Consider the following 14,080-nt stretch of genomic DNA (forward strand, 5'->3'; position numbering starts at 1 on the left):
GGGCGGGGCGCCAGAAGTTGCGTTTTTTTCACTCTTTTTTAGTGTGTAGGTACCAAAAGTTAGACAAAAAATTAAATGCTGCAAATGCCTTATTTTCTTATTGTGAAATCGATTGTACATTTTAGTTACATTTTAAGCACGTCTTTTGTTATCTATCCGGTTGGCGGTTGGCGGCTTCAATCGTATATCTTATTAACTCACTGTACCGTCATTCGAAGCCTAAAATAATGAGAGAGGCAACTCGATTTTTCGATGTTGTGGCGGAAACAGTGTCTAAACGTGTTCCAATTCCTATGACAACAGCCTGATCTTTATTTCCATTGGCTGTTGTTACCTTCTAAAACTAGCCACCAGGGGGCGCATCTGTGCTTGAGCGGCTCAGATCGCTTTTTGAATCATTGGCAATTTATTTTTCGAATTGTGCGGACGGATAGTGATTTACGTACAAAATCGTTATAATAATACATAACACCTAACTTATATCCGTTATAAAGTGTCTTACGTGTAAATAATAAAAATAGTACTTCATAAAATTCAAAAAATAAAATATATAATAATTAGTGCTTATCTACTTAAATATTTTCTAACGGTGCTACCGTTCGAACGTGAGTTTACGTGAGTGATGGTTTCGGAAAATAGTTCTAGTTCTAGCTCTTCAAGCTCATCTGATTCCGATTCTAATTCCCCAAGTCGTGCACGAACGCGAAACAATAAACGAAAAGCTGAGTCGGTGCCTCCTAAGAAAAATATAAAGCGCAAAAAATCTAACAATGATTTACAAAAACTTGTCGAGCAAGTAAATAACATACAAAATTACTTAATGTATAATTCCATGCACCCAGCTTTTCATAATTACCCGCCGGCTGTGCAAAATAACTGTGACGATAATATAAGTGTTACCGTTAGTGGCGATTTATTCTCCGACAATGATAGTTTCGAAAAGGCTCCAAGCCCTGGCCCTAATCCGAATTTAAGCTTTTCTATAAATACAGTGTTGAAGGAGCCTTCCATCCCTAAGTCAGCTCAGGCCCACTTAGATTTGTTAAAATCGGTACAACATCTTGATACTGCCGAATGGTATGATGTTCGTTATTCGGATGTTCAAAAAGCTTACGCTTCTACCCCTGGATTTGTTGAGCTCGAGTGCAACGAGGAATTCAAACCTTTCGATAAGTACCCTCTTTTATGCACAGCAGAGAAAAGTTATGCCGCGTTCACTCAGGCGCTTATTAAACAAAAAGAGGCGGCGCAGGCTGGCTTCGATTCGTTCCTTTCGTGGGTTTTCAATAATGAAGGGGTTTTAAATCCCGCGTCAATAAAGGATAAAATTAATGAGATTAATGTGCAAGGTAATTACAATAAAATATCGGGTGACCTGTTACAACTTGCATGCGGTCATAGGGCTGACGTGGTCGAACAAAGACGAGAGGGGCTCCTTAGATCGGTAAAAGATAAGTTTTTGCGCGCTAATCTGCGTAAAATTCCGCCATCTTGCGAATTTTTATTTAACAAGGAAGGTCTTTCGTCTGCTATCGAAAAGGCAGGTGGACCGACAAAAAATTTTTGGCCTGCAAGGGTCTCGTCCAAATCCAACTGGTCAGCTGCGCAAGCTGGACCATCAACATCAAAGATGCCCGCGCAGGGTTATCAGTCTCAGCCTCCGAAGGGCAACAAATACGGCCAGGTCATGCAGAACTCTTTCTCATACCAACCTTATGGGCCTCCATCTAACTATTATCCTGCGCAAGGATACCATAATTACCCCGCGCAGGGGTACCATAATTACCCCGTGCAGGGGCACACGAACAGACGGTTCGCGCAGAACCATGATAAAATAAGACCATTCTAATAAAACCTTACGTCATAGGCAACATTTTGACGAAAACAAAAATAATTTTAAAAGTGGGCAGAACAATAAAAACTTTCGTTCGAAGCGAAAGTTCTGACTCGAATGTACGTATTGCGGGTCGTCTGGCATACTATGTCCGTATGTGGGAAAATCTTGGGGCCCCAAAATCTATTATAAAAATAATACAAGGTTACAGGATACCGTTCAAGCAGGTTCCTCCACTTTGTGTTCCCGCAACCCTAACCCACAGGTGCCAGACGCGAGACTCCCCTCAAATGAGAGACGCAATAACCACGCTATTACAAACAGGGGTTTTGGAAACCGTACGCCTCTCCCCGAGTTTCATTTCTCCGATTTTCTTGACAACCAAAAGCGACGGAAGTATGCGGCCTATTTTCAATCTTCGTCTATTAAACGAACACGTCATCGTAAACAAATTTCACCTCATAAACATGTAGAGAATCCCCAGTTTCCTGCAGCCTTACGATTACCTGGTAAAAATAGACCTTTCCAATGCTTATTTTCACGTGCCCATTGCTCAAACCCACAGAAGGTTTCTGCGAATAATATTTGCACAAAGATTACTGCAAGTAACTTGCCTACCATTCGGGCTCGCAACAGCGCCACGTGTGTTTGCTATGCTGAGCAATTGGGTCGCAGAGATCCTGAGAAAGCAAGGTATTCGAATAGTCACGTATTTGGACGACTTTCTGCTTGCCAATCAATGCAGAGACATGCTATTACATCAAGTTCAGTACACAGTAAACTTGCTACAAACGCTGGGTTGGCTGCTAAATTTCAAAAAGTCGATCTTAACACCTCAAAAAGCATTGGAATTCCTAGGAATTTGTTGGGACCCGTGGCTGGGCCTAAAATGGCTTCCTTTAAAAAAGCAGCAATCTATACAGTCAAAAATCCAACCAATATTGTCCAAAAGAACTGCCCGGTTATTGGAGATACAAAGTCTGGTCGGTCTCGTCAACTTCGCCAGTTTTGTCATTCCTCGCGGTCGCCTGAATCACAGAGAACTTCTTCGGTTTGGCAATTTCCTCCTAAAAACCAATTCTTGCCGCCGATTCAAAGTCCCAGACAATGTCGTTCTCGAGTTGATATGGTGGATAAAGAACTGCAATGTTCGCTCTCTATTACATCAACCACCAGTGACCCACTTTATGTCAACCGATGCGTCGGGAATAGGTTGGGGAGCCCAAGTCGACGATCGGAAACTCTCTGGCCCGTGGTCTCTTCTGCAACTGGATCTGCACTCCAATATGAAGGAGATGTTGGCTGTACTGTTTGCGTTAAAACAGCAATGCAATTACCTGGCGAACACGTCCATAATGCTCCAGAGCGACAGCAAGACCGTGGTATCTTACCTGAGGAGAGAGGGAGGATCCAAATCTCGCAATCTGATGTATCTAACACGGAAAGTATTCTCGATTCTCGACCAATACCAGATAAATCTAGTCGCTCATTATCTGCCGGGGAAAATGAACTGCGAAGCGGACCGCTTATCTCGGTTTCGGCCGCCTCCCGAGTGGCATCTTTTGCCAGTCATAACCAACATAATTTTCAAGAAATGGGGCATCCCGCATATAGATTTGATGGCGTCCAGGACTGCACATGTAGTGCCTCGGTACGCGAGTCTGGATCGAAGGGATGCGAATGCGGAGTTTCACGACTCGTTCAGCCAACAATGGGACTACGACCTTGCGTGGGTGTTTCCGCCGCCCTTTCTTATCCCGAGAGTGTTATGCCACCTAAACACAGCGAAGGGTGTGTATCTATTAATAGTCCCCATGTGGGAGAAGGTGTTCTGGAAGCCCGATCTCAAAAATCGGGCCACAGCTCCCCCGTTCACAATACGACGCCTTCACCAAGTCCTTGTGGACACATCGACCGGTCTGCCACCGCCGAAGGTCTTCGAGATGAGCCTACAAGTCTGGAGATGTGGGGGTGGTCGTCAAAGTTGACTGATTGGACGCCCGAACAAAAACAGCTGTTAAAATCAGGTTGGCGTAGTTCTTCTATCAGAACATATAAAAATGCTTGGTGTAAATGGTTAGATTGGTGTAAACATAATAATATCAGCACCCCATATGATGCGAATGGTCCTCAACTAGCCAGATTTTTGTCAGATTTGTTCCTTGTTTACAAATTATCGTACAGTACTATTTTAGTATACAAATCAGCTATTTCAACGCTTTGTAATCCTGACCATTCTGAACGTTTGAGTTCTCATATTCTAGTCAAGAAAATGCTCGCATCTATAGCTAACCAAAAACCTAAATTAAACTTAAAACCCCCAATATGGGATGTTAACGATCTTTCTGCTTGGCTTCTAAACAATGAGACTGATTGCAACAATTTATATCAGTGCTCAAAGCGAACAGCTACATTGTTAATGCTTTGCTCTGGGCGTCGTGTCCATGATTTAACTCTGTTAGCTGTGGATGACAGTCACTGTTCTATTTCAGAAAACTTCGTCGTATTTTGGCCCAAATTTGGATCGAAGACAGATAAATCGGATGTACGACAATCTGGCTGGCGCCTAACTAGCAACCACGACCAACGATCCATTGATCCTGTGTATTGGGTGAAGCAACTTATACAATTGTCATCGTCAAGAAGAGCTCAAGCTAACACGAATAGCCTTTTCGTCACTGCGTGCGGCGAACCTAAGTCTGCTTCACGTTCAGTGATTGCTGGCTGGATTAGACGGGTCCTACAAGAAGCGGGCATAAAAGCAAGCGCTGGAAGTATTAGACCTGCCGTTGCGTCTAAAAATTGGGTGTCTAATTGCCCAATAGATGATATCCTTGCTCAAGGAAATTGGCGCTCTCAAGATACGTTTAAAAAATATTACTGTCGAGAAATTAAATCTACGAATCACCAAACAAATGTGGTAACTGCTAGGTTTTCACCCATAGCAAATAAAAATAGAGTAAATTAGATAATACCTTTATTTATCTACCCTATAGGTGATTTTATAATTAAGTGATCACTTTATATCATTTGTGTGTTTCCTTTTGTTTCTAGCATATTATATAAATTGTTAACTTGCTAAGAATATTGATGAATAGTTTGAAATAAAAATTTAATTATCTTTTGTAGATTACTTTATTTTACTTATAATTTGTACCTACTTACCTGTAATCTTCCATACCTACATTACATATTAAATTAATAAAATTAAAAGGTTTTCTATTAAGCATTTCTCCTTTTACATTTTCTACTTGCATTACATTTTTAGATCTCGTTCTATTCTCATACAGACTCATATACATAATTCATACTTAACTATCCACCAGGCGATAACAAACAGCTCTCATTATTTTAGGCTTCGAATGACGGTACAGTGAGTTAATAACAGCGTTTTACCTTACAATAAAACGCTTATTAAACGTTCATTCGAAGCCTATTTTCATCTCTGCCTGGTTTAATTTGTTTTATTATTATTTAGCAATGATTCAAAAAGCGATCTGAGCCGCTCAAGCACAGATGCGCCCCCTGGTGGCTAGTTTTAGAAGGTAACAACAGCCAATGGAAATAAAGATCAGGCTGTTGTCATAGGAATTGGAACACGTTTAGACACTGTTTCCGCCACAACATCGAAAAATCGAGTTGCCTCTCTCATTATTTTAGGCTTCGAATGAGGTAAGTAGTTAATAAGCGTTTTATTGTAAGGTAAAACGCTGTTATTAGCTATGGTCACCTGGATATCCGGTTACTTCATCATCATCACCTTTCATCAATCATCAAGAAAAATAAATACGTCAGATATGGCTGTATGGGCATAGTTCCCTTTGCCTTACCCTTCGGGGAAAACCAAAACAGAAATAGCTATGGTCACCTGGATATCCGGTTATGAGACCCTTCCAAGATCCTTCGTTGGCGACCATAGACATATAATTTCCTATCTCTATGTTGGCGACATATGCGATTTGCAAAAAGACAAAAAGAAAATAGGATATAATTTAGTTTTGCGGTATTATTAGATATTGACTTCCGGTGTCTCGTTTTGGCGGGAACTTGAACGACATGGTTGCTTTCTTCATTGAATAATCTACGTAATTATTAATATGAAGAGGTTTTTTGTGGTTAATGATCGCATAAAGTTACATGGAAAACATTCGCGATAGTGTTATTATATCGGAATATTCAATAAACAAAGTGTACCTATCTATTTTCGCTTCGCGCCAAGAAGCGACTTCAAAATATATGCAGACTTTTGAGTTAATTCGTTTGGGGTTCGGTTTCATCTTTCATTGTCATCACCTTTCATCATTTCATTAATCATCATTTAAAAAATACGTAAGATTTGGCTGTACAGGCATAGTTCCCTTAGCGTTACCCTTCGGAGAAAACCAAATAAAAAAAAATACTTCCGGTGTTAACAGCCTCCGTGGTCTAGTGGTTAGAGCGTTAGGCTCACGATCTGGAGGTCCGGGTTCCGATGGATTCCGGATTCCGGGGCCCGGTGGGGATATTGTCGAAATCACTTTGTGATCCTTTGTTTGGTAAGGACTTTTCAGGCTTAAACCCGATTGTCCGAAAAAGTAAGATGACTCCGTGCCTCGGAGAGCACGTTAAGCCGTTGGTCCTGCCTATTAGCCGTAAAAACACCTCCACCAACCCACATAGGAGCAGTGTGGTGGAGTATGCTCCATACCCCCTCCGGTTGATTGAGGGGAGGCTTGTGCCCAGCAGTGGGACGTATATAGGCTGTTGATGTATGTATGTATGTACTTCCGGTGTTCCAAGACCCACTCGACCAAAACCAAATCCATATAGGGAGGTGCACCTTTACTATACATATGACCTTTATCCCTATCAGAGTAGGTAGAGTCACTGAAATCAATCTAAGTATGGTTCCCGTCATACCCGTCTTTACTTATTAGCTTATAGTGTACCTATCGATATGATAAAGATCCTCAATTAAAAATATAAATATCAAAGTAAACACGGAAAAAATACATACAGAAATTGGAATACGAGGAAAATTACTGGACTAGATTGGTGAGCTTTCTGCTTTCTGAGAATTGGCGTGGTGTCGAAACAGACCGTTCCTTAGAGGAGTGCCAGGCCAAGGGGCTCAATCCTGGGTCTTGTATGGCATATCATTTACGCCTTCGATCTACCACGCTGGCTACGTGAGCATCTGGATCTCATCTGGATATTATGACGCATAGACAAGCTTGCTAGACTTTTAAAGTACGCGCCGCGAAAGAAGTCCTATGACGGCGGTGCTGGCGTCGCAGTATCCGCTTAAAATGAGCGACTTTCTAGGCTACGTTCCACAAAAAAAAAAAATAGATGGCACTGTTAATAGATGCCTTTGTTTAACCTTCTAATTTCATGAACAACAGCCATAACATAATATATGAATCTTTTGTCTTTGTTTTTGGGTACTTATAAATGATGACCCTTGTTATTACACCCAGGCACAACATATCTTCCATCCACTATTATTCTGATCAAACTAAAGAGAAGTACGTAATGTAGGTACCATATTTGATCCAAATCTCAACCTTTTTTTTTGATGTGCTTATTGTAGATTTGCCGTAGACGGCATTAACTACATGGCCGGAAAAAAAACAAATAGGGAATTACCGTCCCTAAGCGGGATGTATTCGGAAGCCGCAACTACCGTGGGATTTGGGTGGTGCGGAGCAGAAACGAAAAACCGTTTTGAAGCTAATTTGAGCCATTGGGCAATGGTTGGCAGACCTAGGTCAATGTGCAGATTTTCATTGCGAAGGAACCACGGAGCTCCCGTGGCTTTCCGCATGAAACAATTTTGTATTAACCAAATATCAAGCAACAATTATTTTTATGTATGCCGCTGCCATTACATTGTACTTTAGAATAGTAATATTCTAAAATATATAATATATAAATAGTTCTATATACTTGAGTAATGAGAAAATAGGTAATTATCACGTTAAATCTGTACAACGCCATCTATATTGTTTTTGGGGTATTCGGAAAGTCCCTCATTATTATGACTTGTCATTTAGTTCCATGTAATAGGCTAGTTTCCAACTAGTCAAATCAGTTACTTTTTACTAAACGTCAAAACACGAAATTACTATAGAATTTGTTTGAAAAAGCACATTGTGACGTCATAGAAAAACGTGATAAATTGTCCGTCTTATTATTACGTTTTTCTTGTTTAAAATTCAAACATGAGTAAAATTGAAAAAAGAAAACGTTTTTCGTTACTTTTAGATGTGTCTTTATTTAGTAATCAGAATTTAATAATTTATCTTGAACCTAGTACACGACCCAATTCCGCGGGACTTTCTTGGCGCGTAGTTTACTCTTTAGAGTAAATAATAAGCAGGAGGTTTAAAAAGGCCACATCGAAGCAATTCGTCTAAAAAAGCAATATAATGCTATTTGACATTGGTTTGCATTGCTCACTTACTTTTACATGCGCAAATGTCAAATTGCAATATTGCTTTTCTAGATGAATTGCTTCGATGTGGCCTTTTTAACCACCCAGGTATTGATTTTTTTTTTATTATAAAGGTCGGGAAAGAGTTCACGGGGTTTTCAGGCTTCCAAGTATAAGGGACGAATGAGAAAAACAAGTACAAATATAAACATTTTATAACAAATATCGTCATGTTCAACACATAGTGCCAGGCATTGGGAGCAACTTACAATACTTCAACTTACATAAATTATATTTTGTATAAACAAATCATCTAACACAAATACTTAATAAATATGTTATTTGAAATATCTATGTATCAGCACTTAATTAAAAATAAACTAAAGTAAAAAAAAAACTGACGGAAGTTTGCACCGAATATTTTTTTTAGTAAGTACATTGTATTAAAATAAGTAATTATTTCTGAAATTGTTACGTGTGCTTCCTGTTACACTTACTGTTACATAGACATTTTAATTATTTAAATCTACTAATTTGGTGTCTGATTTGGCAAATTATGACAAACTTTTGTTTAACTTGCGCAAATAAGTAAGTAAGTAAATCGGTTAAAAATGTGAATCGTTTTATAACTTTCAACTTCAATAACAAAATAGGTACTTTAATAATAGTTACTGACGTATGGTATTTGTATTAGCCAATTTCATTAGTTCGGACATTAAAAACTGCATGTTTTTAAAAGCTTTATACCTATTTAGAAGGTAATTACATACGTAAATGTAATTACTAAAGTGTAATAAAACTGAACTTTATACTTTTATTGGTATACTTAAAAGAGACTGCTCAAAACTTTTTGACAGAATATTATTTATCAAACATTGTTTTAAATTGCTCACATTTGATCTTTTTAAACTAGGTCTGCCCTTCTTTCTCGGTTTTGTGTAAAGTTCGTACCAAAAAAGGAGTCCCGCGGCCATGGCGCTAGTATCGCAGTGTCTGCTTATAATTATTATGACTTGTCAATTAGTAGGTAATATTAAAATCCGCGGGACTTCTTTCATAGTGCGTACTCCACCAACAACAATCATTTTTTTTTTTGGTATGTTGTTCTATTCAGACATAAAGTTTTGACAAGAATTATACTCGTAAAATACATTTTTAAAATACTTTTAAATAGACATCTTGGCGTTTTGTGCATTTTATACATTTGTTTCAACCGTAGGTAACTCACGTTAAAGCTAACTAGGTATTCGTCACAACACAGAATATAGAATATCCATTCATACTTCATATAGGGTTAACAAAATGCCCATAGAGGTTGTTTAAAGAAGATTGTGTTCCAAGTTGATGTAAGGTATCATGTGGTTCTGTCTACCCTAGAAGAAATCTATGTTCCTGGCATGTATAAACAAATAAAACCTGAAGGTAAAAGGAGTGAAGGCTAAAACGTGTGATAATATCCGAATAATTCTAAATTGTACATTAAAATGTTATAACAGTACTTTTATGAAAGGCTAGCTCGCCGGTTTATTTAAAAGTGTGTGGTAATAATAAATGTTCAGGACCTCCGCGATACAGGGTCTCCCTAGTGCGGGGTCCGCCAGTAATGTTGTTTAAGTTTTTTGATAAATAAACATTATTCTATTCTATTCTTTTTTATGAAATAATACAGCAAATATATCCTACAGGATATACAGGAACATTTGGGTGTACATTACGTTCCAAATGGTGTGTTATAGAAGCAAATTACATAAGTAGTTCTATTGTGGCAGACATTTTTTGTCGGTCCGCAAAAGTCCTACGTTTGCGCAGCGGCAACCCACAAATCTAGGTAATGTGATTATGAACAGAAAAACTGATGCCTTTGATGAATGTACTAAACAACCAGATATAGAACATCTTGTTACACCTCACAAACAAGTTTTATAATCCACTTATATAATACTGTTACCCAATATTTAAAATATATTCGATCGTTAAAAAACATCACATTTGTTTTATAACTAATACTACAGCACTATTTATCGATTTTATCTATAAAATAACACTTAAGGGGTTGCTATGCGAGATGGCACACAAAATAGACAGACATCGCTTATAAAATTATATTAACATTTAACAATTAAATTACTTAAATAGGATTTTTTGAGTCGTATTCCTAGCCTCGATTAAGTAAGTAAGATAAACAAGTAAGTACTTACTTACCTAGTTAGAAAAAAGAAAATGGAGCCGTTTGCGTTAAAATCCTTATTTTCAAGGTTCCGTATTTTCCGTAATATAATTAAAGGACTTGCGTTTGCATTTTATTAATCTGGCTTGTTTGTTAATTAACCTACACGGAATCACATACATTTCGTCCTTTTCTTTAAAACAACATGATATCAGGCAGGAATACGAGCCAAAGAGGATTTCCACAAAAATGTTCGTGCATCTAAGTACTTTCATATATTTTCCACACTTTTAAGCAGACATTTATACATTTTAAAGCTAAATATAACACCGATTTTAAGATTTAGTGCAAGAATTAGACGAGGGATAATAGGAAGTAGGAAAATATGTATGAATTTTCTATAAAGTCTAATTTTCTATAGGTACCTAATGGTGTCGAGGAAAGGCATTTTGGTTTTGAAATTTCTTTGATAATTTGATAGTTCAATTACGGGTAAGTACCTGTATGGTACAGGAGTCATGTTACCTTAAAATTGCATTATAATTGTAATTTTGTTTCAAAAAATATATATTTTTGGATATTTATTTTCTGATAAGATTTTTCTTCTTTGATTTTCTGTCGAAAATAAATTATAATGAATTATGGAAAGATATGTAGAGATTGTCTACTTTGATATAGAGCTCTAATCTACTATAGATTCTACAAGAGTCTTCTACCTATGAAAGTATGTGACACTGCAGTTTCTGATAGAATATTTTAGTTTTTTTAAATTCGATAATAATTTACGTACTTAATAGAAATAAATCGTATTTATCGCAGTTAGAACCAGTGGATAATAGAAGAAAAAAGTGAAACGAACGTTATGAATCCGAAAAAAGTAAAATACAACGTCTAATTGCTGAGAGACGAAAGCGTCGAAAGCTGTTAATTTATTTGTTAATGTATTTGTTTGTTTTTGTCATTTACGTGTTGGCTCAAAATATTATGAAGAAGATATTTATAGCGTAAAAGAGAATAGCAAAGAACAGTAGTAGGAGTCGAGTCAGTTTATAATGACTCAAAATGTTGAATAAATATTCAATCAGAAACTGTGTCATATTGAATCGCTACTATTAAAAATATTTTGGCATTTGATTTGGCTTAGATAGACTTTAAGAAGTTGATTTAGAAGAATTTTCACTACTGCATTAGCCGAAGATTATAATAAATGTTCAACCGATTAAGAGGTTTTCCATACTTTTTTTTTAAATAGATAAGATCTAACTAATTTTAGTAAGTGGATACCATGATGCACAATTTTTATTATTGTCATAGGAAATAAAACTTTAAGTACTCATTTATTGTTGTTATGTTTTCGTAGGAAGTGGACAAAATGTGACTTATGTCGTGTCGTACAAATAACATTTTAGAAAAAAAAGTCGTTCTACATTATTTCACCTATTCTTGAGTCATTTTTGAGGTTGTAGAGCTTTTCGCACACTTTTCGTAATCCGAAATTCGAACAAAAGTTAGTATAAATATAATCTCTTTTCAATTATCTAAGTCAAAGCACTTAAAAGAAATAAAAATATTTTTAATTCAATTTTTTGAGCCAGGTATTCGAAAATCAAATATCTACCAGACTCGAGAAAAAATTAATGCCATTCGCGCGGGAAATTCGTTCGGATAGATATCGGGACGGAGTGTCGGTGCGTTCGGTTACACCCTATGGTGTGGAGACCTCTTCCTCTTGATGATGTTTCGCGAGGGCTAAGAGTATCATAGTCAGTTGTTTACGGTTTATTTTACCGTCGCTGTTGTATTCGACGCCTTGCAGGATGGTCTCTTCGAACTCCAGGAGGTCTTGTGCGTCGTAGTCCTGAAAAACGTGAAACATTTGTGATTTTAATGTTAATTATCGGTAGATTGGTATTAGTAATAGAGATTAGAGACAACTTGAGTTAAGTACCTACATATAGATTCAACCAGTGACAATCAGTAAAGCTTGCTACACATAGAGGTTGGAAATGGGGACAAGCGGGCTGGGGCGCGGGATTTAGGTATTTGCGATTTCACACAAAACCCCGAGCCCGCTTTCCATAGCTACGTAGATAGAATGCTTTAGTTATCGATCAGAATATATTTTTATCTTTTAATTCTACGTATAGACGCGCTAAATACTAACCTTTTTAACTAATTCCAAAAGATCTTTTAGAAATCCACGGAGTTCTTCGTTTTCAATGGATCCGTTGTTATCCTGCAAATAGAGAAAAAAATATTAGATTTTACTTTATTTTTAATTTAATTATGTTCATGTTTATGTATGTGTACTTGTTTGTTTGAGGCGATCTCATAGTTATTTAGCGAGAATTCGAAAAAATCAAAGACCATATATGCATCGATCCGTTTTTTGAGTTAAGTACATATAAATGGTACCTGTAATATAACTAACCCGATCTTGCTTCATTATAGGTACTTATTTTACGAAAAAAGTAGAACAGATATTTTTTTGCGAAATTCTATGTCTCAACTTTGGAGTCGACACCTACTGATTAATTAAGGTCCGTGCATTATAGGTCTAATCTACCATAATTATCATCAATCAACATTGCCATTGCACTGCAGTCTTATTCTATACCAAGTTTACTTACCCTATCATACAGTGAAAACACCCTTTCGATATCATCTTTTGTTAATTTCGTTGCACCCTGTAAAATAAATCGGATTATTTATTTAGTCATATTTCGGCCCCTCATTGGGCGCCATTTTAGTTCTGTGACTCGATGGCTATTATATTGTATGTTAAGTAGTTTTGTGAGTTTATTGCAATGTTCGATGTAAGTACGTTTCATATGTTTGTGTAAAGGTACATACATTTCATGGATAATTTAAAACAGACACACAGGCTTGTGTAGACATAGATTATACAGGAATTAGTGCATCGTCGTTCTTAATATTACAATTTGTGTTATGTGTTACAATTTATGCAATTATTTGGTAAGTACTGTTCCTATTTAAAGACAATTTTAGAGTTATAAGTGTTATTTACAGCAAGTAGATAAAAAAATCAAATAAACATTTGAAAAAAAATGAAACACTAAAACTAATTATCATAGTCCAAGCTAAAACTAAATCTAAGGCTACTTAATAAAATTAATATTCAATTTATATTTTGTATATTTTAGTTTTAGTAAAGAAAATTTAATTTTGTTTATATTTTTCATTTATTATTTATTAAGATTTAACAAAGATATGGTTCACTTCTCATTAATGATACACTGACGATTACAAAATAACTAAACATGATTATGAATTATTTTAATAATAATGAAAATGGCGCCCAGCATGTAACTTATTTTCGACGGTTATCTTTTCCAAAATGGTAGCGCAACTAACTGTCTTAAGGTCGAAAACGTAAGATTCCAAACTTATCAAGTTGAAAACTCTATAAACATTTAACGGTGATCTAAAACATTTCAAAGCTAAAATAAACTTAGCTTGGATGGAATAATAGTATTGTAGTTCTTGAATTTACAATCATTTAAAATGTTGATAAATGTTCTGTGTATGGAGATTTCCATTGCGCTGGCTACATTATCTTCAGCAACTAAACTTCTTAGGGCCCTATATCATTAGGGCACCATAGAGGCACCACCATAGTTTCGCTCCCAACAAAATGTATGCA

General features: G+C 36.7%; 1 protein-coding gene across 1 annotated transcript in view; it reads right to left on the minus strand.

Annotated features, from left to right (window-relative positions):
• Positions 1-8,446: 8,446 nt before the first annotated feature.
• LOC126376667 (calbindin-32) overlaps positions 8,447-14,080 on the minus strand; it is a 114,755-nt gene continuing 109,121 nt past the window's right edge. The window contains exons 10-12 of the mRNA XM_050024214.1: positions 13,047-13,103; positions 12,581-12,652; positions 8,447-12,274 (exon numbers count right to left, since the gene is read on the minus strand). Of these exons, the coding sequence (XP_049880171.1) occupies positions 12,122-12,274; positions 12,581-12,652; positions 13,047-13,103 (282 nt within the window). The 3' untranslated portion in view covers positions 8,447-12,121. The remainder of the gene's footprint in view (positions 12,275-12,580; positions 12,653-13,046; positions 13,104-14,080) is intronic.

The sequence above is a fragment of the Pectinophora gossypiella genome, chromosome 21 (genome assembly GCF_024362695.1).
Source record: "Pectinophora gossypiella chromosome 21, ilPecGoss1.1, whole genome shotgun sequence".
NCBI classification, from domain to species: Eukaryota; Metazoa; Arthropoda; class Insecta; order Lepidoptera; family Gelechiidae; genus Pectinophora; species Pectinophora gossypiella.